The 27,450-nt window shown below is 44.4% G+C and overlaps 1 protein-coding gene across 4 annotated transcripts; it reads left to right on the forward strand.

Moving 5' to 3' along the window:
• The first annotated feature begins 235 nt into the window (after positions 1-235).
• NR1D2 (nuclear receptor subfamily 1 group D member 2) lies at positions 236-27,450 on the forward strand. 4 transcript variants are annotated; one of them, XR_002889156.3, is made up of 9 exons: positions 236-581; positions 7,464-7,724; positions 11,057-11,145; positions 11,959-12,103; positions 13,622-14,250; positions 16,109-16,294; positions 20,967-21,177; positions 23,270-24,487; positions 25,146-27,450. XR_002889156.3 is itself a non-coding variant. In XM_024107343.3 (8 exons), exons 1-8 carry the CDS (start codon positions 566-568, stop codon positions 23,464-23,466), a joined length of 1,734 nt encoding a protein of 577 aa, XP_023963111.2. In that variant the 5' UTR covers positions 236-565; the 3' UTR covers positions 23,467-27,450. The 4 variants fall into 4 exon arrangements, 2 of the variants coding, with proteins under 2 accessions (XP_023963111.2, XP_023963116.1); XR_010598336.1 differs by lacking the exons at positions 236-581; positions 7,464-7,724 and adding exons at positions 7,902-8,154; positions 10,316-10,445; XM_024107343.3 differs by having other exon boundaries at positions 23,270-27,450.

Here is a 27,450-nt window from a genome sequence, read left to right on the forward strand (position 1 = left end):
CACTCGGGACTGCAGGGAAGTGTGTCACTAGGTAAAGCGAGAGAGCCAAGGTAGGAGGAGGGAGGCAGCGGCCGGGGGAGGAGCTGCCTGCCAGGGGGAGGAGAGGGGACTCCACTGCCCAGAGCGCGAGGAGAGAAGGGGCCCGCGCAGGGAGGGAAGGAAGGGAGGAGGTGGAGGTGAGTCACATGGTCAGTGCCGCACTCTGTGACTCTCCTGTGTCTCAATCGCTTTTGTTGTAAAGGGGAGGAAGCCGAGGAGCGAAGCAGCAGCAGCAGCCGCCGCCGTGCCAGGAGCCAGCCCAGCAGGAAACCTTCCCAGCCAGGCTCTGCTGCTGCTGCTGCTGCTTTGCAGACACACGCCCAGCCAGGGCTGGGGAAGAGGCGCCCCCGCTGCAGAGACAGCCGCTGTACTGTGCCGACTGGCGGGGAGCCTGGGGGCACATGTAGAGGGGCAGCGGCGGGGAGCAGGAGAGTCGGGGTGCTAGGTCTGCTTGGTCGCAGAGTACCGCGTCCCCCCAGTTGGGAGTTTCACGGTCCCTGGTGCCGTCTTGTCGGAGGAGGAAACTATGGAGGTCAATGCAGGTAAGAGACTTGCTAAGCTCAGCTGCTAGTATGGGGTGCTGGTATGGGGAGGGGGGAAGCCCCAGGGTGGATGCTTTGGGGTCAAGGGGGAGCGCACTACGTTGGTCACTGGGGGGATCTGGGGTGGACGATCAGCGACCCCCATGTTAGTGTCGGGTGGGTGAATGCCTGATCGGGTAATGAGGGCACTGGAGGGCGGCTGTCGCTGTCAGGGTAGCGTATCTAGTAGAGCGTTTCGCGTGTGGGCTGGGCAGCTGCCCCCATGTTGTGGGGTTTGATCCCCGTTGGGGAGGGGGGGTTATTCTTATTCCTAGCCTGTGGGGGTTTAAAGTCACCCCCCACACATACACACACTCCTCGGCTGCTCTGTCCCATTTGTGTGTGGTGGATGTTGGGGAACCTGGGTTGCTACGGCTGCCTCCCACGGACTGATACCGCTCCCCCCCCCCGCCCCTTCCCTGCGGAGCCTGTGGCCGGTGTCTGCCCTTCCTCACATGGACCCGCTTGCCGAGCCATGTGTGCCTTCTGTTTACGTTCCGCGCTGCGTGCTCGCTTATTGGCTGTGCGGGGCTGTGACGTAACGATTGCATAATAGGGCTGGGGCGGGCCAGCTGGGTGGCTGCCGGCGCCGGCACGTGAGGCCCGCAGGAGGCCGCTGTTTTGGTGACCTACATTCATCGGGGGTGGCGGGACGGGGCGCGCAGGGGACACGTGGGTCAGAAGACGCCCGATCGATGCGGCGCTTCTGACCACGCCCACCGGAGCGCCGGGAGGGAGGGGTTTGCACCGTTCTGACCCCGCCCCCAGAGGTGTTCCAAGGTTCTTACCGCTCGCCTTTTGGAGCGGGAGGCGCCGCCTCTAGGCGTTGCATTGCAGGAGGGGGCGGGGGGAAGGTGTTTTTTTTCCCTTCGGAAGAGGGCGTGGCTAGAACCTTGGAACACGGAGGGTGGCTCCGTCCCGATGGGGCGTGGTTAGAATGCCCGCAGAGTGGGGCTGGGGGTCGCTGCCCCCTTCCATTCACCAGGTGATTGTGGCTGGGCAGGGGACCAGGAGGAGAGGATGGGGCAGGAGAGAGGTGTTGCCCTTGTTCCCCTCTCCGACCCCCCCAGTTCCTGGTGCTTGCCCAGAGCTCTGGCGAGTAAAAGTGCTAGGTATTTAGGATCCCTGAAGTACGGTGACCAGATAGTAAGTTTGAAAAATCGGGAGGAATAAGTGCTTATGTAAGCCCCAAATATCAGGACTGGCCATATAAAATCGGGACATCTGGACAGTCTCCTCTGGCGTAGGGTTGGCCCCCGGGCGGCAGTCTTACTGGCTCGTTGCAGCATAGCATGTTGTATTTGTGTGCCTGCCCATGTGATTGGAATGAAGACACGTTTAAAATTCTTCTCACGTGGACAGGCTCTTGCAACAGCAGGAGTATAACAGGTGAAAGAGGGGGGCAGACTCGCCTGCGCTGATGGTTGCGCTCATGTAATGAGCCCAGCAAGTCAGATGGCTGGACACGTCCAGATTACAGCATGTTACACGAAAAGATCTTGGGTCCCACCTGAGCGTATGGGAATTAGAATGTCTGTCTGGGCTTTATGGGAAGGTGGGGGAGTTCTGGCTTTACAAAAATAGCAGAAAAGTAATTGCCATGTAAGGACACAATGGCTCCTGCATCCTCCCTTAAAATAAATTGAGTGAAAAGGCTGGGTTTTATTATTCTATATATAATAGCGGCTGATTATGTAACAGCTCCTGTGGCTCTAGTGAAAAACATTGGGCAGTGCTTTATGAAACAGAATTAAATTGACTTTGGAAGGACGCATTTGCTGTGCCAGCAGCTAAATAACCCTTGGTGTGACTGTGCATCTATAAATTATTTCAGCAAGAGCTGATAATTTAATGTGCCAGTTTTGTTATTTTCAAGACTGTTCCTTTGCCCTAGAATGGGATGGTTCCCGTTTAATTGAACCTAAATGTGATAATCTTGTACAGTAGAAAATTCTTCATAGCAGAAAGAACAGTTAGCTTTCCTTCTCTTGACTAAAGTCTTCTCTTTGTACCCTATATCATTTCAGTTATTTTCATTGTTAAACTTTTATGTCAAAGATGAAAGGCAAATAATCTAAACTATTGCAACAACAATAGAGACTGGTACTAAAATAGCATCTGGGTAGGCTGAACTCTGTTTTTTGCAAAGATTTAATAATCTGCTGAAATATAAATAACGGGAGTCATCATTAAGAAGTTATATAACTTCCTGCTCAAAATACATGTTCACCGTGAGCTGGTGGTAGTATATCATTTGGAATTCTAAATTTCTTTCAGAATCCTTTGTGAATATGACTAAAATGAACATCCAGAATTGGTTTCACATCACAACAATTCAGTTTAGGATAAAATAAAATTCCTTTGTCTTCTATGTTAGCAAATTCTATTTTAAGAGTCAAGAAGTTTGTGTCTGCAGCGCTGACTCGTCCATACAATATCAGGACCTGCTGCTTCTGTGAAATGTTTTTTTTCTGCACTGCATACGTGGGTTTTTCTGAAATGCAGCTATAACCTAGTACTTCTAGTCCAGGGGTCGGCAACGTTCGGCACGTGGCTCGCCAGGGTAAGCACCCTAGCAGGCCGGGACAGTTTATTTACCTGCTGACGCGGCGGGTTTGGCCGATCGTGGCCCCCACTCGCCGCGGTTTGTCGTCCCGGGCCAACGGGGGCGGTGGGAAGAGGCACGGACTGAGGGATGTGCTGGCCGTGGCTTCCTGCCGCCCCCATTGGCCCGGGATGGCGAACCGCAGTGAGTGGGGGCCGCGATTGGCCGAACCTGCCGCGTCAGCAGGTAAATAAACTGGCCCGGCCCGCTAGGGTGCTTACCCTGGCGAGCCGCGTGCCGAATGTTGCCGACTCCTGTTCTAGTCAAATAGAAAAGAATATTAAAATCTGAGCAAAGGATTTCTGAGGAGCCACAGAATCTTCCAAGATAGTCTCAATTTTAATATATTTCTCAATAATATGACAAGTAACCAAGAAGTCCCTAGCATACAGAAATAGTTAGTATACCCAGTGGGTCTTAGATTTTCAGTGGGGACTCAGGCGCCTAACTGCCCAAGTCCAACATTTAGGCACAACTGGCTTTCACAGAACTAGGGCTCAGCTGCCACCTGATCCTGTAGCTGCCAAAGTCCCTAGGCATTCAAGTCTCCACTGGTAAAGTCCCCAAGGCACCTAGGTTTCTGTGGGTGGGCATGTGCAAATCTGCCTAAGGCCTGGCACTGCTGAGCAGCTCAGCACCTAATTCTGGCCTAAGCTCCAGCAGCATTCACAAACGAGGAATTCCCTTGCCTCTCTCAGCTGCTGAGCCCAATCTGGTAGCTGTGTTCTGAGTACACCTGCCCCACACCAGAAGACCAAGGAGGAGGTGTGCTTATATTCGCCTGGTTCAAATTCCCACTCTGCCTGCTATGAAGCAGGGACCAGGCCTCCCCCCACCCAGATGAGTTCCTGAACAACTGGGCTACTGAGTATTCTGGGGTGGCTGTCTTTCATTCTGTCCTGATGAAGCAGTTCCATGTTGTATAAATAATTAAATAGTCATTGGGCCAAAGAAAGCATGAGGATGACCGGCCTAGTGGTTAAGGCACTCACCTGGCTTCAAGTCCCTGCTCCAAATCATGGCTCTTGTTCAGCGTGCTGGTGTCTGTGAAACTCTTTTTAAGGGCCTCTCACTATGTGTGTACAGGGAACCTGAGAGCCTAACTCGGGCCTGTGAATTCTACTAGGCAGTAGGATGTTAGGCATTGTAATGCTAGATTGTGAATCTAGCCCTGGGTCTTTTGGTTTTGAAAACCTCATTAGGAGGGGCAAAGGTAAAATTAATTTGCTGTACAATACTCCTCGGTTAGGTCCTTTCTTCCACCTGTTCAGGGGAGAAGGCGCAGCTCAGTACCCTCTATCCTATAGGACAGTGGGGGGCAACCTGCGGCCCCTCAAGGTAATCCGGTGGCAGTCCGTGAGACAGTTTGTTTACATTGATTGTCTGCAGGCATGGCCTCCCGCAGCTCCCAGTGACCGTGGTTCGCCATTCCTGGCTAATGGGAGCTGTGGGAAGAGGTGTCCAGCACATCCCTGTGTCCCGCGGCATCCCGCAGCTCCCATTGGCCGGGAACAGCGAACTGCAGCCACTGGGAGCTGCGGGTGGCCGTGCCTCCGGATGGTCAATGTAAACAAACGGGCCGCATCCGGGCCTCAGGTTGCCCACCACTGCTGTAGGGTGTGAGGATGAGTCTCCTTCGCTGGAGGAGACATGATCGTTTCTATATGGTACTAGGTGCAATTGCTTAGTGTTCCCCGCTGTGATTAAGGCGGGAGGTCTCCTTTGATTGGCATTTCACTTGCTCTGCTTGGGCTCACATGGAAAGAAGCATGCTTCCCTTCCTTTGCTAAATCAGTAATGTGACTTAATGTCAGGTACAACAGTAAGCAGGACACTCAGGGAAAACATGGATCTGTCCAATGAATTGCAGGACACTTGGGCCATCTCTACAGTGGCATAGCTAAGAAGCACTTTTTCCCATCGCTGTAGAAACTCCACCTCCCCAAGTGACAGTAGCTAGGTTGATGGAAGCATTTTTCCATTGACCTAGCTGCATCTGCCCTGAGGGGTTAGGTTGCCATAGCTGCAGCATGCAGGTGTGTGGATTTTTCACACTCCTGGCCACTGTAGCTATGTCAAACTAAGTTTTAAGCATAGACTAGGCCTATGTGTCCCCCAACTGGTTAATATGGGGCTTATGTAATATTTTAGCGCTTCTTTGGTGGAATCTGGTGCACAGCTTCCATTACGATAACATGACTTGTGTCAAGTGCCACCTCTCTCTCTCACACACTACACTGAAAACTTACCCCTGGATGAACTGATCATTGCAGTATATATGGTTTATAATAATAACCCTAATAATAACAGGAATGATGTTAAGGAATATAACATTGCATATAGCATTGCATTTCAGGACTTGAAAAGTAATCCCTGTAAGGTGCATACTTAAGTAAGCACTTGATATCGAATTCCACCTGAACAAAGTTTTGCTGAAGGACTAGGTAGAAGGTAAAAAAACTTTTACATAGTGAATGGGAGATTTAAGTTTGAATTAATTTTAATGTTTTGACACTGCTATTAAAAAGTAAAATAGGTCCAGTAAAGCAATGCTAACAGGTTTAATTAAATTTACAAAAGCAATGAAATTCCGAGTTTACTCTCTGTCTTTGATTCTTGTGCCAAGTATTTCAATTTGTATGTTGCAGAGGATCACTCAGTGTTCTAGAAATTATTTATGTATCACAAAGGTATAATAGAGTAGTAGGACAGAGTGGCAGCATTTATCCTCAAATGTACTATAATTAACATAAGGCACTATGACCCAGGACCCGCTGTACCGACTTAATCTGTTGAGCAAGCACTCCTTGTCATTTGTAGCTTTTACTGACTTAAGGCATATGCATCATCTTATTCTGGTCTGTAATGAGTCATATGTAAAGGGATCTTCCACAGCAGTACAAAGGGAGCAGAAAGGGAATTAAACACAGTTTTTAAATAGCTTGGGTTTTGCCAATGAGCTTTTACATTCACCGATTTTAGTGTGAAATAGTAAATACTTTGTAATGGCTTTTAAAATATTAGGTCTTGGAGATGACAATTGACTTGGTTCTCAAAAGAAGGGTAAAGAATTGTTGTGTCCCTTGCGAGATCATTCCTTGGGCATATAACCTGGGGAAGGGACCCTATGAAAAAACAAATCAGTTTCAATGCCTAAAAGAGAGCAAGAAGCTTTTTTCTCCAAAAGTATCTCAAGAGTTTAAGACTAAACAGTCTCCCGGTTCTGCAAGTGGGAGTGCAGTGCCTTGCAAAGAGCCTGGCAACTGAAACTATATTTAAATGTGCTACAAAGAGTTGTAATGCGACAAGAGGTACTTAATATAAAAACAGGCCAGGACTGAATTCCTTATCTTCACGCCCCATCCCCTTTCTCCATTACTGTGGACACCACCAACCACCTCCCTCTCTCAGGCCTGTATCCTGGGTGTCATCTTTCACTTTAAAGACTAACAGATTTATTTGGGCATAAGCTTTCGTGGGTAAAAACCTCACTTCTTCCCACGAAAGCTTATGCCCAAATAGCAACAGAGGGTCCTGTGGCACCTTTGAGACTAACAGAAGAAGTCACCAGACTCCTTGTTGTTTGTAGATACAGACTAACACGGCTACCCCCTGATACTTATCTTTCACTTTGCCCTTTCTCTTACCCTTATCTAAATGATTTCTGCTTCTGTCTTCATAACACCTCTAAGATCTAGTCTTTTCTCCCCCTCCAATTTGCACCTCCTACTCTGAACTCCCTTCAGAACACTGCTTCTGAGATCAGGTTTTGATTAGGTTATATCCTCCCAGCTTTGAGTCCCTCCAGTGACTCCCCATCATCCACCATATCAGATGCAAGCTTTTTACATTTGCTGTTGATCCCATCCCCTGCTCCCTCTTTTATCTAATCTCATTTTCCATTTTAGGAGGCAAGGGAAGATGGGGTGGAAGGGGAGGTCAGTCATTGAAAGCTAATGGAAAGAAATGAGTTTGGGGGAGGGGTTTGAAAGAGGCACATGTAAAGACACATGGCATGCTGCGTCAGGTGGTGCTAGGGTGACCAGATAGCAAGTGAAAAATTGGGACAGAGAGTGGGGGGTAATAGGCACCCATGTAAGAAAAAGCCCCAAATATCGGGACTGTCCCTATAAAATCAGGACATCTGGTCACCCTAGGTGGTGCTGGCTCAGGAAGTGGATCACTTGCGAGCTGTGTACGTACATTTGTCATTACAGTCTTTGCTTTCCTTCCCCCAGGGGGCGTGATTGCTTACATCAGCTCTTCAAGCTCAGCGTCTAGCCCAGCCTCTTGTCACAGTGAGAGCTCAGAGAGTAGTTTCCAGTCCTCCTCTTCGCCTGTACCATCTTCACCAAACAGTTCCGCCTCCGAGAGCAGCTGTAACAGTAGGAGCGGCGATGGTTCTGACGGTGCACCAAAGAATGATCAGCTAGATGATGCCGTTAAAACAAGCCGGTCGAGTGCTGCTGGATTGACCAAGGGCCATGGTGGACTTACAAGTATGTATGTTTTGAGGTATTATCAGGCAGATAAACATGCACTGTCATGCTCCACTGTCTCAAACTGATGGCTGGTTTTACCTGGCCTGAGGACATTCCCAGCCTTCATTCTGGTGACCACAATTTTCCCTCCACGCTTAATCTCTAACTTCCTTCCTTCTAGACAGCGGTAGCTATGGTGCTCATCCTCTGGCCAAGATGTTGAGCAAACAGCCTCTTGCTAGACAGAAGCCACAACTTCAGCCTGAATCAGCCATCTTTCCAATCTTTTTTCAACCCTACTCCTTGAGCTCAAGCTCATCACCTCTGCTATGTGCCTGAGTTTTACTGATCCAGGATATGAAATGCACTGATGCCACTCCCAGACCTGGAACTGCTTCCTCACAGTGCAAAGTGGTGCCAACAGGCCATATTGTCCTTTGGCCCACAAGTAAGTTTAAATCAAGAACTCTCACTAATTTTTTTTTTATAAAAAGCCCCAGCAGTTTTGAAATTATGTAAGTGCTAAAACAAAGTCTGCTACAAGTCTCTCTCTGTGCTCCTTTCACTGAAACCTGGCCAAATGTCATTTTAAAAGACAGTTTAGTCCACAGGCTCAAACCTAGGAACAAATTCTTATTTCCATCAGTGTTTCTCTTTAATGACTATAGAGATCAGTGGAATCATTTTAGAAGTTTATATTGTGATAGCACTTAGGAATCCCAGTCAGGGCCCAGGACCTCATTGCGCTAGCTACTATACATGCACACAAGTTCCTTCACCAGGAACTACTCCAGACAGACACCAGTAAAAATGTGTTCAGAACGTGTGCACTAAGTTCCAGCTACAAGTGATTTTATTTTTTTTAAACCACAAATAAAATAAAATTAAAAGTTGGTATGGCCAGAACTACAGGGGTGCTGGTCATTGCAACTATATTGTAGGCTTCGACATAGGCGCCGACTCCGTGCGTGCTCCGGGGCTGGAGCACCCATGGGGAAAAATTGGTGGGTGCTCTGCACCCACCAGCAGCCAAGATCTCTGCCCCAGCTCACCTCTGCCTCCGCCTCTTCCCCTGAGCGCGCCGTCCCCGCATCTCCCAGCGTAAAAAGCTGTGGGAGGGAGAGGGGAGAAGCGGGAACGCAGCGCACTCAGGAGAGGAGGCAGGGAAGAGGTGGGGCCGGGGTGGGGATTTGGGGAAGGGGTACAATAGGGGCAGGGAGGGGGCAGAGTTGGGGCAAGGACTTTGGGGAAGGGGTTTGAATGGGGGTGGGGCAGGAGTGGAGTCGGGGTGGAGCGGGGTGCGAGCACTCACCGGCGCCAGGAGAAGTCGGTACCTGTGGGCTTCGACTTGCTTTAGTTACTGTGTTTCTGCATTATATATTCTTTGATAATCAGAAGTTTAGCAATAAAGGAATTTTTTAAAGCAATCTTTACAAGTTAAAAGTGATCCCCGGTTGTTTTTTTACAAGAATGTTAACATTGAATAGTGACTGCAGTGATATATGGTTCAGAGGGTATTTCAATAAGCTTTTAATTTGAATTTAGATGTTTTTCTTCTACCCGAGACAAAATTATTTTTGCCAGCCAAACTTTCTGGACAACCCTCCTATTCAGGGGCGCTGGAACAATTTGTATAGTAGGGGTGCTGAGAGACATTGAACCAAACTGTAAACCGTGTATATGATGGAAACCACTTCAAACCAGGGGATGCAGCAGCACCCCCAGAACCCCTAGGTCCAGCACCTATGCTCATATTTTGTGTTTTGATGGCATTATGAAGCCAACACTAAAGTCTGATCATTGTGCTTTAAAAAGCCTTCAAATTATTTAAAAAAATATTTCTCTCCCACCCAACCCCCACCCAAAATAAATAAATCCAAGATCTTAGTAAGACCTTTCCCCTCCTCTTCTGCTTTGTACATTGTTTGGCAAACATGAAAGCACTCAACGGGACTGCTCATGTACAGAAAGCTGCTGGTGCACTTAAGTGTTTGCAGAATCAGGGCATAAGAACCTGACAGTGAAATTGGCTGTAAACAAAATTGAGACTGATTTAACTGATTTTTAGGGTGGGATTTTTAAAAGCGCTTAGCAGAGCTATGCAGAGGACAGAAATTCCCTTTCACAAAGGATTTCAAGATTGACATTTGCTCGTGTTCTCTTTAGGGACTAAATATGAACTTTAATGCAACTGCAGTCTCAGATGGCAAATGGTTCCACTGAAATTTTTCCAACCCGCTCTAGCGCTCAGCATTAGTCCAACTCTGCTCCCCTGAAGTCACTGGCAGAGTTGGCAATGCTGAACACTTTGGAAAGTCCCATTCTTTACTATCCGAGCTGGAACAAAACATGCAAAATATAAAGAAAGAGCATAAAAAGTGGCAAGCAAATTGGACTTAGAAAATCCTTTCAGCTTTAAGAATGTAAGGTCCTGTTTCTGCAAATGCATCCCAATGGGGAGGCTCTGTGTGGCTGTGGAGGACTGCCTGCATGGAGTCAATTGCAGGATGTGACCAAAGTTTTTATTAGTAAAAAGGGTAAAATAACTTATTTGTTTGCAACATGTGATTTTGAAGTTAACAGTGTCTTTTAATATTTCTGTTTTTAAGAAAAGATCTTTATTCTCAGTTGGGGAAACTGCAACATTTATATGGGCTTCCTTGTCCTGATGGGAAGACAGATTGAGCCCAAACTTTGGTGACCTAGTTTCCTAAATGATCCTTTTAAAAATTCATAAATGTAAGCAGACTTTTTTTTCTACCATTGAGTGCAATGCTACTTTTATTAAAAATTCACTGTTAGCCCAGTGTATGTGTGTTCTCCCCATTCTATCCAGCGATTCTTCCGAAACTAATCCCTGCTGAGTTGTGCAGGGTTTTCCTGTGTTCTTGTTTTTGTCTCCTCTCTTTCTTGTACATTGAACTGATTTGCAGTATCTCATTTGCAAAGCACGTTTTAAGGGGCAGAAGTGTATTCTATGGGTAGGTCTGCACTTGCAGTGGCATGTAGAATACATACACTGCATGCCCAGCTAGCACAGGTATAAAAAGCAGTGGAGACAATGAGGCACTGCTTAGACAAGTAGAGTAGAGACCCGGCTGAACCTTAGGGTATATACCTTATGCGGCTCTCTACGTGCCTAAGCAGTGCCTCCCTATCTACATTGCAATGTAGTGTCCCACTGCCAGAGCCTTTCCTCACTGCAGGGAAAGGCTCCAGCAGGTGCGCACTCTCACTGGGGTGTGTAGCTACATGTACCCTACATACCCTGCCACCAGTGTAGATAAGGCCTATGAGGCAGAATGTTACCATTGGATTTTCATGCCCACTTTCTTCTGTTCTGTTTCTAGAATTTAATGGCATGGTCCTTCTGTGTAAAGTCTGTGGGGATGTCGCTTCAGGATTTCACTACGGTGTTCATGCTTGTGAGGGTTGTAAGGTAAAGTATAATAGTCTCCTTTCTGTTGTGGATGCTGACTAGTTTTCAAATCACTGGGTAGTTAATAATTGGAATCATGGGGTAAGCGGATGATGATGTTGAAAAGTTAAATTTATATTAATCTAATAAAAAATTAATCTGAGAAGGTTCAAAATATATGCAGGTTGCTTTAAAAAGACAAGCTGCTTGGGAATACACCATGCCTTCCCATGGGAACAACTAAACTGGTGGTCTACGTGTCACCACTGATTGATCAAAGATCTGTTCTCAGACACTGGAACACCATGAATGGCCCATTTTGTGAAGGAGCTTTTGGCAATTATGTAAAAGCCATTTTCTTGAATGGAGGAGGCTAGACATTGTGCAAGAGGTGGTCTGGTGGCTAAAATACGGGGCTGGGAGTCAGGAGAGCTGGATTCTATTTCCATCCCTGCCACAGATATCCTGTGTGATCTTGGGTAAGTCAGTTAACCTCTCAGCTCTGCTGGTTCCCCCATCAGTATAATGAGGATAATAATGGATCGTAAGTTTTGACTGCTGGGGAAACTTTTAGAATTTATTATAGTTAGAAACAACCAGTTTATTGTATTGATCCTACCGTGTTCTTCCTTGCACATTATGCTTCACTGTGCTAGCAAAATTGTCTGAGAGAGTCAGACGAGTCAGTCACGAGAAGTTGTAAAGTGCCAGGAGTGGCACCTACTTCTTATGGCTCTGAAAGTGTATATGAGGAAGTGAAGCTTACTTGCAAATGGCCGGATCTTGATAGAAGATTTGACCTGTACGGTAATGGGTTGTGGTTTTTATCGGCAGGGTTTTTTCAGAAGAAGCATTCAGCAAAACATCCAGTATAAGAAGTGCTTGAAGAATAACAACTGCTCTATAATGAGAATGAATAGGAACAGATGCCAGCAATGCCGCTTCAAAAAATGTTTGTCTGTTGGAATGTCAAGAGATGGTATGTTCCTGAATTGAATAATGACATTGTAAAAATGAATTGTGCTGCATATGCCGCCCGTCTCAAAAGAGAATGTGTCAAAGATCGTAAGGAGGCAGAAACAGATAGTTGAATCCTGTTGTACTTGGACGCTAATGTTGTCTCTTACATGTGGATTAGCTACATCTTCTCACCGTGTGGCTATACTGAGCACCATATATAAAGTAGCCAAGAAAGCCCTCCCTTCTGTGAGCTTCTGGAGTTGGGATTAATACAATAGGACGCGCGACAGCTGCTAGATGGACGGATTTGATGTAACAGTCTTAGTTTATTTTACTGAGTTAAACAATATTTTAAACTCCTCTGTGGGTATTAGGCCAGTTTTTGATCTCAGTTACACTGGTGTAAATCCAAAATGACATTCTTGGTGGCAGTGGGGTTATTGTGGAGTTACACTGGTGTAACTGAGATAAGAATCTGAACCCTCCTGTCCGGTGTATTGCATACATTTCCTAGGTTTTATTTTTAAACAAGAGGAAATAGTGCCCAATGTAGCTCTCACTGAAGTCAGTGGAAAGACTTAATAGGAGCTGGGTCAGGCCCATAGCACACTATCTTCTTATTGTCACTTCACGTAAGGCTATTACAGAGAGTAGAGTTTCAGGAGTAAGTTTTCAGTGCAAGGAGAAAGCACAGAGCTGCACAAGTTTAATGGTAACTGAAACTGCACCGCTAAATCTCTGAACGCCTCACTGAAAGTCTGCCTCGTGCAATAGTTTTCAGTGAGGTGCTGAAAATATAGATTGTTTGGCTTCCAAAGCACACATTTAATTGAGCTGAGACCTTCACCCCTCCCCCCCACCTTGTTTCACTTTTTCTTTCCCTCAGATTCATACTGAACAGGAACAAATTTAACACTCATTGGGCAAATTTAACCTAGAACTTTATTTTAAAAAATTGTGCTGTCATTCTGAGTATCATTGACAACAACCTCTAAGGGGCTGTCTACACTCAGGCTGGTACCCGATTGATTTAAGTAAACCAGTTTAATTAAATGCCAAACTCCTGGGCAAGCACACTTACGTTGGTTTAAAACTGGCTATGTTGGGTGAACTAGCCCTACAAATGTAAGCTAATGTGATATAAACCAGGTTTAAATCAGTTTCAGAGTGTCCACAGTCAAAGTTGCACTGATTTAACTACATCAGTTTTAAAGCACACATTTGAGTGCAACTGTGTGTATAGACCAGACCTAGTTTGGAATAACCAAGAAAAGGGACATACAGATACTTTTGTTATATTTTTCGCTGCCTTCATTTTACATATAAACAGTGGTGCATAACATGATCTTGGACCTGATTCTAATCTGACACCAGCTTTACACTGGATTAACATTACTGCTGATATACAGCCATGCAGATGAGATCAGGATTAGTGCCCGAGCGTAAAAAGGCAAGATTATCAGTTTTGTGTGTACTGGTTTTCATGACTGAATTTGGTGTGCACCTGTGTAACTAAAACCGTTTTTTTCTTCCTTAGCTGTTCGATTTGGCCGCATTCCTAAACGTGAAAAACAGAGGATGCTGATTGAAATGCAAAGTGCCATGAAGACCATGATGAACAGCCAGTTCAATGGTCACTTGCCAAATGAAACATTAACAGAGCATCAGGAGCAAGCGCCCCTGTCATCTCAAGAAGAGCTTACATCCAAACCCCAACAAGAGCTCGAAAACATCAAAAGTCCATCTCCTCCTCCTCCCTCTGACATTGCAAAGGAAGAAGTGATTGGTATGGTGACCAGAGCCCACAAGGACACCTTCATGTACAACCAGGAGCAATCAGAAAACCCAGCTGAGGCCAGGCAGCCACAGAGCGGGGAAAGAATTCCGAAGAACCCTGAGCAATATAGTTTGAATAGTGACCATTGTAGCAGTGGGCTTAGTGACACCCATTATACCGAGAGTGAGCAACATCTTGCTGGACAATACAAAGGGAGAAATGTAATGCGTTATCCAAATGGGCGCACCGTTTGTTTCACAAATGGCCACTGTATGAACTTTACCAATGGTTATACTCAAAGAATGTGTGAAAGGATCCCAGAAGATGGGTTTTCGGCAAATGAGAACATGAATATTTACTCATGCAACACTGGAGGGAGAATGCACCTGGTACAGTAATGTCTGTTGTTGCTGGTGCAGGGAGACTTTTTTGCCATATGTTTTTAATGATCTATAAATACAGATGGGACCAAGTGTAGCCCCAGAATCAGTGAAGTTGCACACAGGTTAATTTGGTCTACAGTGGAGACCCAGATAGCACCCAACGGAGTTTAAGGCAAAGAACTACTAGATAGAGATCAACGGCTTACACTGTGTATGGGATTTGAAATCAAGCAATTGAGATGGTTCGTCTAACAATGCTTTTAGCTGCCAGATAGTCTGTTTTCAACTAAAGCACATAAAAGATATAGTTGAAAATCAGGTTACAGTAGGTTTCTTGGAAAAGTGAGCCCTATGAATCACTAAGTCCTTTTCCACCCTTTTCCTCTTGGGGATAAAACCTTTAAAATAATTTACAAAGGTAGATACACTAACTTGAAGTATATTTTAAAAAGTATCCAAGCACGAGTTCTGAGATGCAACTTTGATCCCCGGAAGTCAGTGAGGACTTCAGTGGGGTCAGGATTTCGTCCTAGAATTAGTCTAGTTGATTTAAGTCTGTTTTTACCGAGGTCTTTTAGTACTTGCTCATCTTGTCAGAATGGTCATTTTTTAATTTAATTTAATTTTTTTTTAGGGCTAGGTTTATTTATTTATTTATTTGAGATCAGATGTTTTTATGGAAACTACCTAAAACATTTGGATTTGGAGGCTTCTGGGCTGTTCACAACAAACCTGTCCTTCTACCCCTACAACAATTTAAACTCTGAGCCAGTGATAGGATTTACAAGGACGGGTCCCTCCCTTTCTTTATCCCCACTCATCTAGGACTGTCCAGTAGCAGCATCATACCAGAAATTATTTCCTTGTTGCAGCCTCTTTGATCACCTTAACTGATTTAAGTCACGCAACAATGCTGCATATTTCCCTTCCTTTGCCCCATTTTTAAATAAGCCCCCCCACCTTTAACCTTGCAGTAGCTGCCTTTTTTTTCCTTAAAGTAGACTCTCTCTCTCTTTCTCTTTCTATCTTTGCCAAATGGAACAGACTGGAGAAGGGGAACATAGGAAATACTCCAGTTCTTGTTCTGTTATGCTCCATAATTGCAAACCTTCAAGTACAAATTGGCTAAACTTTTCCACTTCTAGTTTCTGACGATCCTTCAAGCTTTTCTCAGCTCCCTGAGAATCCCCTTATTTGTAAGCTCTTTGGGGCAGGGACTTCTTTATTGTGTGTGGCCAGTGCCTAGCCCAGTGGGGTTCAGACCTCCAGTTGTGGCTGTAGGCCCTACAGCGTTACTAATAATTCCCAGTCTTGCTAGTCTGCCTTGATTTCAGACAAGACTGGTGTATCATGGTTACTCTCCTAAACGCTGAGCAGATCTTGCTTGACACTGGTGTTTGTCTTTCTCTGGAGTTTGTCACAGCTGTCCCTGAGATGACAACAGGATGACAGCCAGTGTCTGAACATGCTTTCCCACCAGCATTCTCTTCCCCACCCATTCCAGGAGTAAAAGAGCAGTTTAGATTCTTTGATCCTGGTTTACAGTGGAGTAAGTGAGGGCAGATTCAGGGATAACTATAGGAGCCAGAGAGAGTGAGATCAGAAATGGGGGGTGTTCAGTTTCGATTCCCTGCATGGTAGTAGCTTTCCCTAATTTCATTGTTGGAGCAGCCAAAGTTAGCAAAATTTTAAACTGATATTTAATGGATCTGCATAAAATATCCCTGTTACTTAACTAATGAATATTCCTATTTTATCTGTTGTATGATTAGCGTGATGGTGTCCTAAACAACGAGTCTAAGATTGGTTAAAATGCGGAATATAATTTGAAGAGGGGTTTTTTGTGTGTGTGTGTAAATTCTAGGTTTGTCCAATGAGCAAGACTCCCTTTGTGGACCCAAGTAAGAGTGGCCATGAAGTCTGGGAAGAATTTTCGATGAGCTTCACCCCTGCAGTGAAAGAAGTGGTGGAGTTCGCAAAACGCATTCCAGGGTTCCGAGATCTTTCCCAGCACGACCAGGTCAATCTTCTAAAGGCTGGGACCTTTGAGGTGAGAATCTCAGCGAATGCCTTGCCAACATCCTTCATGCTTTAGATGTTGGGCTGACTGTGCAGCAATCTTATGCCTTATTAATAGAGATGCATGTGTCTCAATCTGGAATCAAACTTCCCCCAGGGTATGCGATTGCTCCATTAGAGAGATGGAGCCAGATCCTCAATGGTACAATCGCATATTAATGTCAATAAAGCTATAGCAGGTTACACCAGCTGAGAATCTTGTTCACATCTGGAGCCTGTTAACTTCACTTAAGCCCCAGCTGGGTTCATAGTTTTGTGTCAGCTCAGCAAAACCTTTCAACCAGAAACCCTTTTCCCAGACTTAGACAGCTGAGAACCTGCTCCACCTCCTCCCTCACCCCAGAACTCATCATTTATTTCTTTTAAATAGGTACCTGTTGCTTAGCCCAGAACTACGGGGCAGCAGGGAGAGGCTGCAGGTAGCAACCTTGCTTCCGTGGGTCTAATCTGAATTATTCGCCCCACAGAGGCTCATGTTCTCTGTTCTGCACCTGTTTCCTCTGCTGCCTGAAGTCTCTCCTGCAGAAAGAGCTGATGGGGCTAGAGTGATTCCATTTGCACAGGAGTCCCTCTGGTGGTAACTGGGGGTACTGCAGTCACTGGAACCTCCAGCATCCCCTGGTGTCACTAGCTGGAACTTTACTCAGTAATACAGTAGCTACACTGTAGATACTACATAGTGTCTACAACGTGGCTGATAGCTGGGTCATTAGTAGTGGGCCTTAGCACCACCAGCTCTTTATGACAAGTCATGCTTGCATATGGTCATTATGTACTGTACGTAAATTGGTATCAGCTGGTTAATAATGCAAGGACTCCTGATGTGGTGTTACAACTAGTCAGTGTCCCTCACTTGATGACCTTTATTTAGGGGCGTGTCCTTCTCTGTGTGTGATGCACACTATTATTAGTGGAGTTAAGCTTGCATGACTGGAGGAGACCTGACCCCACAGAATTCAAGGTCTCGTTCAGACAGGTCTGGTTTCTATAACACTTATTTTTAAGCAGGAATATTGGACTGTGGGTTTACTTGCATTGAAGAAATCATTTTCTCTTTAAAGTTGTTGGGTCCCTTGCTTTCTTCACTGATAATGCATTAAATTGCACAGTTCTAGAATGGTCAATTGTTGGCGTGAGAGGCACGTGTTACACTGTGAAACTCAGATCCAGGTCCTGGCATCTTCTGTGTTAGTTTCTCTTTACTTCTGACTGCTCCCCCTTCCAGTGCCCTATCTTACGTTTTCATTACCATATTTGTACTTAGCCTACACTATCACCTCTCCCCAGCACATCTTTTCCTGAAGTAGCCATTAAAATTCTTGCTCAAATTATACAAAAAGACTGATTCCTGTCTGAAAAATTCTACACGTTTTAGGCTCCACAGAGCGGAGACAGTCATCAAGCTGGGGGGATAATTTAGAATCATAGAATATCAGGGTTGAAAGGGACCTCGGGAAGTCATCTAGTCCAACCTCCTGCTCAAAGCAGGACCAATTCCCAACTAAATCATCCCAGCCAGGGCTTTGTCAAGCCTGACCTTAAAAACCTCTAAGGAAGGAGATTCCACCACCTCCCTAGGTAACCCATTCCAGTGCTTCACCACCCTCCTAGTGAAAAAGTTTTTCCTAATATCCAACCTAGACCTCCCCCATTGCAACTTGAGACCATTACTCCTTAAAACAGAACAACCACATTAGCAAGTTTAAACCTTCCCTCTGGCACTTCAGCATCTGAACTTGTGAACCCCATTCTTCTGTCTTCACACCAGTGATCAACATCATCAATAAAATGTTTCCATGTGCAAAGGTGCTCTCAGTGTTCAGACATATCCTTGGAAAATAATAAATAGCCCTGGCTGGCCACGTGCTTACCTTTATTCCCTCGTTTATACATAACAGTGTAATGAATAGTTAGATGTCAGTGGGGCGGTGCCAATGTCAAAAGGCCTCTGGGCATCTGACCAAAATTTAAAAGCAAAACCAAAATTACAATAGTTGAAAGTGATGAGCCAGTGAAAGACAATCCCAGGAGTCACTGGAGCTGTCGTTAATATAGATTGAAACATCAGGGAGCCAAATTCTCTAAGTACAGCCTCTCTTTGTACCTGTACAATCACTTGTGTGTAGTTTTGTACATCAGTACAAATGAGATGCCTTCCAAGACACAGTCACACACAAGCACAAATGATCGAGGCCCCTTTTGAAAACACCAATTTGATTTCCTGTCTAAAATTCCTATGTGGAGTCTAGATTTTATTTTACACTCTGGATTTTAGCTCTAGATCCTCCCCTGGTGTAAACAGGCATAGCCTCAAGCGCTTCAGTTGAACTGTGCTGGTTTACAGCAGCTAAGGAGTGGGCCATATGGTTTGACGTCCAGAATTAACGCCCTGTTCACCTAGAAGAGTCATTATTTTAGGCTAGTGACTCCACACTTCTGGGGCTCAATCCTGTGAAGTTCTGAGCATTTTCAGTTTCCAGGGAAAATTGTGGCAGCAGGGGGTGTTCAGCACCTTGCAGTGAAATTCCCCATTGCAGAAAGCCAGCCCCAGACCAGTCCACTGTTCATGGCCCATTTAAACTATTTTGCATAAGCTTCCGCATGGTGCTAAAATTCACCACAGCATATATTTCTTGGGTTGAAAGTGAACCCATAATATTATAGTGCTCCTGGGCCAGATCCTTAAGTGTATTTAGGTGCCTAACTCCCTCTTTAGGCACCTGAGTCCACTATTTAGGTGCCAGTTAGAACTTGTCAAAATCAGTGCTTAGCTGTTGCCTACCCACATAGAGTTTCCACCTGTACGCGTGAGCAGAGCCACCTAGGTCCTGATGCTGTCCCACAGCTAACAAGCTGCACCGAACTCTTGCTTAAACAGAAGCCTCCGTGGGTTTCTCAGACTAGGCTCCCCCTCCCCCCCCCCCCCCACGATGTCCCCAGCAAGGCCCGCTCCAAGAGGCATTCTCAGAGCACGCTTAAGATCCGCTGCTAGTCATAAGAGACAACCGGGACCGGATTAAGTTTGTGTGAGTAGGGCACTCCCCTGGGATGTGGGAGACCCAGGTTCAGATCCCTGTCCCAGTGAATAGCTGATAAGTGGAACAACTTCAAGAGGAGAGATTGAGCAAGTCCCCAGAAAAGCCAGGAGCTGGTGTTAGGGCAAGCACCTGGGATATGGGTGATGTTGGTTCATGCCCCTGCTCCAAATCAGACAAAGCAGAGGCTTGAAATCAGGCCTCCCTTAGCGCAGATAATTGCTCTGACCACTGGGCGATCGGCTGTGTGAGGGTGTGTCTCGTTTTCTACTAGAAAGGTCTGGGTTTGGGCTGCTGAGGCATGGGCTGACCTGGCTTAGGTGCTTAATTCCAGGAAAGGGTCCAGCTGAGAATCCTGAGTTGAAGGACGTGCCTAGCTCTAGCCTGTCAGTCAAGTGCTTAAGGCCCTGATCAGTAGGAATTAGGCAATTGAATGCCTTTGTGGATCTGGTCCTAACACCCCCCGCCCCCCCAAGCATTTCGCACCAGGCAGCTTCCCGGCCTTCCAGGATTCCTTTCCTAAGGACCTAACCTTGCATTGTACAGGTGCCCTGGTGCTACCAACAGTCCCTGCCCAAAGAACTTACACGCTAACATAAGACAAGAGATGACAGGTAGATACAGACAGATGGGGGGAGTGCAGGTAAACAGTGAGACAGTACTGGTCAGGATGACAGGCAGTCTCTGCACACCAGCAGCCTGTTTTGTTTTGGGTGGGAGGGGGGGAGAGAATCAAGGCCATAACACAAAGCAAGTTGGACGTTTTAAAATGAAGTTGGTTTTAGTTTATCTAAGCCAGAAGGTGGCAGTTCTGCACATTATATTTAAACAATGGAACATGTTGGGAGTTATTAAACATTGAGCAAATGGAACCTTACTAACCATTCCACATGGAAAAAATTCACAGTGCAGCTGAGAACAAGGAGGCAAAGTTTGACAGTTGTAAATGCTCAAAAAGAGGTGCCGATACCAAAAATATATCCCCAGTTGGAAGCTACAGACAAGGTGTAATTTCAAGCTCTGTTGTGTTAGTCTTTCCAAGGACACACATTCTGTTCTTTTCCACTGAGGTTCACTAACATAGCCTGTGAAAACCTAGCAGTGGCATAGTACTTTTACAGACAACACACCGTGGGCTACTTCCTCAGCTGATATAAGTCACCATAGCACCATTGAAATCAATGGAACTATTCCAGTTTACTGCAGGAGAGGATATAGCTTGATACTGTTACTTGCTACCCACACACACAGGGCGAAGAAAACATTTCTTCTAATACCATGAATATTTTTGTTTGTTCAGTAGCTGTAAACAAGCCCTCATACTGGTGCATTTGTGAATAGTGTTTTCTTTATGGCTCAGGATGTCTGAGGCTTAAGTTTTAGCTCTGCTATCCCCCCTCCCCCGTCAAACAACAGCTAATTTTCTTTATTCTTCCAGATTTCATGGATGTACCTTGCATCATTCTTTAGCGCTAAGTGGGGTACTGTCTATTTCTAATCAAGATGCTAAGTGATAGGAATGAACTATTTGAGTGTTGTAAAATTAGTTTTATTTTCTCTTTAGAGCTATACAAATCTACCTATATTTTCTTTTCTCTCTTTTGCCAGGTTTTAATGGTACGGTTTGCGTCTTTATTTGATGCGAAGGAACGTACTGTCACCTTTCTTAGTGGAAAGAAGTACAGTGTGGATGATCTGCATTCAATGGGAGCTGGCGATCTACTCAACTCCATGTTTGAATTTAGCGAGAAACTAAGTGGCCTGCAACTCAATGATGAGGAAATGAGTTTGTTTACGGCAGTTGTCCTGGTCTCTGCCGGTAAGGAAAGAAAGTTAATCTATACCTTTGCCAAACTTCGAATACATTTTTTCATTAGAGCGAAGGCCCCTGTAAAATATATCCATTAAGCCAAATTAAGTTGTCTTGAAGGATTTAATGGGCCTTCTCTAAATTCCTGGCAGCCTGTAGTTTAAACTTTTACAGCTCTGGCAAGGGGGAAATTGCATATGTGAAAAACAGTTCTGATTTGCAGATGTTTAGGACTTTTCTGCTATTACTCTGGAACCCAAACTTCTGTTTAAAAGAAAAGAAAAATATCTAGCTTTTGCTGCTGCTGTCTCACTGCTGTAGTAAAATATCCTTTCCGAAAAGTGTCCGCAGCCAGACAAATAATAGGTCAAGAGTGGGAACTATGGGCCTGATTTTCCCCTCCCTTATCCAGTTTTACACAGGTGCAACTTGACTTGTGGGAAGTTACTCCTGACTTAGACCAGTGCAGGTAATTGGAGAACAAGGTGCCTTTTTACCTCAGAGATATCTTCAAAGACTGGTACATAGTTTAGTAGTTTCACTTTTTTTGGTGAGGTCTCAATCTTGCAATTGGATTGGAACTTGTATTAACAATAGGGTTTAGTGAACCATACCTTGTGCAGTGGAAGAGCCCATCAAATCTTTAAAAAGATGAACAACCTCAACTATTGAAATCAGTGGGAATTGAGACACTCAATTCTTTGCTGGAGCTGACCCAGTTTTCCTAAAGTTGTCACTTTTAGTCTGTCTGGAACTTGACAAAATACTTTAAAGACCATCAAATTCTGTTTTCTGCTGCCATAAAATGCTAAAATGTCAGAGTTGAGATTTGGGCCCCAAGTTGTATTCCTGCCACATCCCAAACTCTCGATGGGGTTCTTAGTATCACTGGGAGTTTCCAGGGTGCAAGGAATGCAGGACTGGGCCCTTAAACAGTTCCCAGGTTATTGATTTTTGAGTTCACCATCAGACCCAGCAATTCATTTTCTAAGGGCCACATGGTAATATTACTTGGTGATATCACATGGGTGAGCAGTTATTCACTTGAATAGTCCCACTGGTGAGTAATCCCATTCTCTCCAATGTTGCTGCTGTGATACATTAAGTGTTTAAAAAACCAAAACAGCACCAGCAGGTGGAGACTGCAGGCCAGCTTCTACAGCTGTTTGGGAATGCAGCTTATTCTCTCCCTGTCCCCCATTTTGCTAGCCAATACATAAGAGAAGCTGGAGCAGGGGCCATGCCTCCCTTCCCATCCACCTTTTGATTCTACATGCCCCAGGAGCGTAGGGAGGGAGCAGTCCTTGTGCTCCCAAGTGTATAAGGGCTGCATTTCTGCCTGGTCCCATACCTGAGCCATGTGAGTGTGGGGACAAGGCTCCTTATACACTCCCACAAACTGTGCACCCACGTTCTGTACTTGAGTCAGGCAGAATCTGAGTGGAATAGTTTTTCTTGAAAAAGGGAAGGAGGTTGAGAAATTTAGATAGTAAACATGTTCTAGTGCAGCAGTCTCCCGTGACGTGTTCTGTTATCAGGGCTTGCTAACTAACTATAACTGGAGATAGGGCCCAGTCCTGTAAAGTGTTGAACTTGCTGTGCTTCTGTTCATCAGGGCAACAAACACCTGGCTCAGACAGCTTCCCCAAGCCGATGATTTTCAAAAACAGGACCTGAGAGCTCGGCTCTTAAATTCTTTCTTAGACCTGATTTTCTGCAGTGCTGAGCACTTGCGGTTCCTGTTGAAGTCAGTGGAAGCTGCTGGGTGCACAGCGCCTCCAAAATGTTAGGCTACTTTCATTATGCAACTAAGGTCCTGATTCAGCAAAGCACTTTAGCACATACTTCACTTCAAGCGTGTGCTTAAATCCATCTCTCTTCAGTAAAGTACATAAGTGCTTTGCATTGCTGAATATGTCTGAGCTTTGCTGAATCAGGGTTTAAATAGGGACGTGGGGAGACTCGCTTGAGGCACCCAGGTTTGAAAGTCTTGGCTTACATTTTTTCCTATATTTGTTGATTTGGACAGCTGACTCGTAACTGCTTTTTATCTGCAAACTATGTCTGCCTGTCTTTTCTCCCACCCTCTTTTTCCCTTTAGATCGATCTGGAATAGAAAATGTTAACTCTGTGGAGGCGCTGCAGGAGACACTAATTCGTGCACTAAGGACCTTAATTATGAAAAACCATCCAAACGAAGCCTCTATTTTTACAAAACTTCTTTTGAAATTACCTGACTTGCGTTCCTTAAACAACATGCACTCTGAGGAACTCTTGGCCTTTAAAGTTCACCCATAGGCCTTTAGCTCTTATTTATACATGAACTTGCCTCATGTTAAGCTATATATTTTGTGCTAAAATATTTATTTATATATGTTTGTACCACTTGTCGGAGAAGAAAACCTGAGTGATTGGTAGATATTCCGTAACCCTGCAATAACACTTCAGAGGGAGTACTTTCAGTGGTTAGCAGTGTGGCATTCAGAGTTTGTCAAGATACCCAGAATCATCAGTATGTTGACTGTTAGGTCTTTCTGTTGAGTGAAAAACTTGTCATCTTCCGCTGGTGAAAATCAAAAGCATAGTAGCTGTGTGGGAAATGAGAGAAATGACAGTTGGGCTTTCCCATATCTAACTCATGTAGTCCTGCTTGTCTGGAAAGCTCTTACTAATTCACTCATGGTTTCACTGTTCTTACGCCATGAAATTTCATGGAATATTTCCAGTCCACGTCATCATTTAGTGCACATACACACGCCATCTGTATATAATGTAAATAGATACATAGTTGGTGTTAATGACTATATAAAGTACAGAATTGTGTGTGTGTGTATATATATTTGTGTATGTATATAAATTGTTCTACATAAAAATATAGACATAATTTCTTCACAATATTTTAAACTGTGAAGGAGTTAAACTTGCAAACGCAGCTGATCTATGGAAAGAACCAAAATAGATGCACTTTGTCTATTGCTGAACTAATTATCTGACCGTTTATAATTTTTAGAAAACAGCAAATTTGCATTGCTATGCTATATTTGTTAATATAAGAAATACTGTGGCACCAGAATCGCAGTCAGGTCCAACTTTATAACGAGAACTATTAACTGAAAGAGAATTGTTCAGGGTACTAGATTGATTATTTGTTGCAGCTAAGGTTCTTACCTTGTGCTGATAGTGGTTAAAAAGCTGTTGGACACTATTCAAGCCTTCAGTACAGCTGACTACCAGATGAGCAACAGAATCCATCAATTCCTCCTCAAGAATCAAGGACAAATTTCAGGAAAAGTGTATCCATCTAATATCCAGATTACAGGTTTGTTTTTTTTTGCTTTTTTTTGTTTTTTTTGCATGTGTATGTTCTATGACCATTTCTTTCTTACACTACACCAATTTGCTACTTGACTGCTAAATAAGATTTGAATACATAATTGTGAGAGACACCTCTGTCTTTTCATGTTATTTTCCCCCCAACATTAATATGTATATAAATATTGGAGCTGCATGCTTTTTAAAGAACGTTTTGTGTATGCAAAACAGGTGCACTCGATTGTTGGATATCATGACTTGCTTAACAAAACACAGGTTTGGGGTTCTATTTATTCCAGACACAAAAATTCCCAAACTTGAGGGTCTGTTTTGTATTCTGCTGCTTTCCACCCTAGAAAGGGGGTTCCTCATAGAGTTGGGTTTCTTCTGTTATAGCAGGAAGTGACACCACAGACTTGTGATTTAAAATGCCAAAGCAGTAATGTTATAAATAGTCATGTTACTGTCATATAATGTGGGAGTGGAAAATACTCTTTTTACCTTCATGTTTAATTGACTTATGTTCAAGTTTGACCCTCTAAGGTCTTAAAATTGTCTAACACTAACTGTTGTCAACTGATAGAGGGTTGTTGCTAAAGGGTTAATGTGATGTGTAAGGGTACAATCCCGCAAACCTGATGGCAGAACTCCCATTAACCTTGCAGGTTCAAAACGCTGTGGACCTGCTTCAAAGCCGGTTTAAGTCAATACGAATCTTCCCAATGACTTCAGTGGGATTTGAATCAGGCCCTGGAGAGCTGATTCTGCACCATACAAGTCAATGGCAGTTTTGCCGCTAACGGCAGTGGGGTGAGAGGTTGCACTGTACCATGAACAGTTCTTAAGCAGAAATCTCAGTTGAAAGTGATGAGTTCTGCCCAAAAGTGAATGGCAAGGGAGCCAGACTAAAGGGGATCTGGAAAGAGTGCAGCTCTATCCTTGCTTTGCCAAAAAGCAGAGGGGTGCAGCCTTTCCCAATAGCTCCCCCTCCTCCTCAGCAGGTGGGGCGAGAGCTCTCCTCCTGTTTCAAACTACTTCAACCACTGGAGAACGGCCCCCCTTTTTAAAATGTTTTCAGCAGATTACATTTCTAGGGCATTTCCCCCTCGTTTCTGTAAATACTACATTCAACCAATATTAGTTTTAGAGCGTCACTTATATTCTAAAATGCACATTTATGAAAGGACACAAGTGCATCATTTGTTTCTGCAAGGAATCAGGGTGGCTCTTTCATAAACCCTATTTCAAAAGTGACGGTCAAACTGACCCCTGATTTTGGGCTTCTTATAGAGGCCTCTTCACCATCTCTCTCTCTCTTTCTTTTAAAACTTTTATTATTAAGCCTTTAGGAATGTATAACCAGGACTGTGTAAGTATTGCTTATTCAAATTTTAGTTAGGTTCAATATATATGCACTAGATAGATATTCTGACTTGTGCAATTTCATTTGAATGAAATCTTCCTACATGTAATGCAAACAGAACTTATATCAGCTGAAAAAACCCCAGATTCATGCTGAAAGGTTTGATGAAAAAGAAAAAGCTATTCAAAATGGCTCTTATTTTGTGAGCTCTATAACTGAACTTCAAACAAAAGTGACATTAGCCATGTCTTGTGAGCTCTTTCTTTTACTGTGTCACTGGTTATACACTTGTTAAAAGCTGAGATAATCATCTTCAGGCAGGACACTGTAGATGGGACTTTTGCGGAACGATTAATATAACGTACTGTATGAATTTATTGAAATGTTCCTCTGATTTTACAGGTTTAAAAAGATTAAATATGGGCATTATGTTAGCAAACAAAGCTGTTTCCATGCTGTTATGTATTGCTATACATATAAAGTCTACATCGGGGAGGAACAGTACATATGCCACTGCACAACAAATCAGAATGCCAGCTGGTGTAAGGTCAGTGGAGCTACACTGATTTACAGTGGCATAAGATACTGATTTTTCCTGCAAGGTGGATGAATGGTTGGTTAGTTGCAGATGATTTATTATTACAAACAGGATAGGAATAGATTTCTATCATTTTAATGCTAATTTAAAACCTCTTCACTGCATTGTAACTGAGTAGGGTACATGGTTTGTTTTCTGTAAAACTAGTCTCAGGAAGACAAGTGCACACAAAAGCAACTGATTAGCTTTGATTTTCCAATTTAAAATTTGTGGAATGTCAATGAAGCATTTACCATTTCAAGCTATCGGTTCTGGAGAGCTGGAAACACAATTTAAAGGGGCACTGTCAAATTTCCCTGAAAATTGTGTAGCTGCTGCTGCTAAACAAAATAATCACACACTCTAAAACCACCATTATTGAAAGAAAATAGAGACAACTCTTGACATTTGGCTTTGTGCATTTGGCAGTATTTTGTGTATTGGCACTGCTTGCCGTGTAGCGTGGCTGTCCACCAAATCCTTCAGTCCTGCAGTGAGCTCCTCATGGTCTGAAACCTGTGCCCACAGGGAATCTTTGTGACTCCAGTGGTGTTCTGTGCTGGTGCAGGGAGGGGGTCTGAGGGGAGCTCATTGCAGACTCCCAGCCTTAAGCAGAGCACTTAAGCATGGGCCTTGGGAAGTTTCCCACTTTGTGGGAATCTCACACACAGCAGCATGGGGGAGGGGAGGAGGAGAGTGACAAAGTCCTCCAAAATAGGCAGGGAGCCAGATGAGATTACTTTTAATTCATTTGGAGAAACTAACTAGATTTCAAGTTGACAGTGCCCCTTCAAATGAGGATCTTGCCTTGCCTTGGTCCCAAATTCTGATTTCCAGTTGTTCATGCACTAACAGAAATAAATGGTACCTTTTACAAGGAAAATGGATCTAATATTGTAGTCAGTGTCTGGGTACAATGTATTATTAAAGTATAAATGGGTATGGGCATAGACAGTATCTCATCCTGTTTCTGAACCAACATCTAAAAACTGTGTGGGAGGTATGGAGAATAAAGATTATTTCTAACCAA

Source organism: Chrysemys picta, chromosome 2 (genome assembly GCF_011386835.1).
Source record: "Chrysemys picta bellii isolate R12L10 chromosome 2, ASM1138683v2, whole genome shotgun sequence".
Classification (NCBI taxonomy): domain Eukaryota; kingdom Metazoa; phylum Chordata; order Testudines; family Emydidae; genus Chrysemys; species Chrysemys picta.

Coding starts and splice junctions, on each gene's coding strand:
- NR1D2 (XM_024107343.3), top strand. Junction 12,104..13,621: donor TGTTGGAATGTCAAGAGATG/GTATGTTCCTGA, acceptor TTTCTTCCTTAG/CTGTTCGATTTGGCCGCATT. Junction 14,251..16,108: donor CTGGAGGGAGAATGCACCTG/GTACAGTAATGT, acceptor TGTAAATTCTAG/GTTTGTCCAATGAGCAAGAC.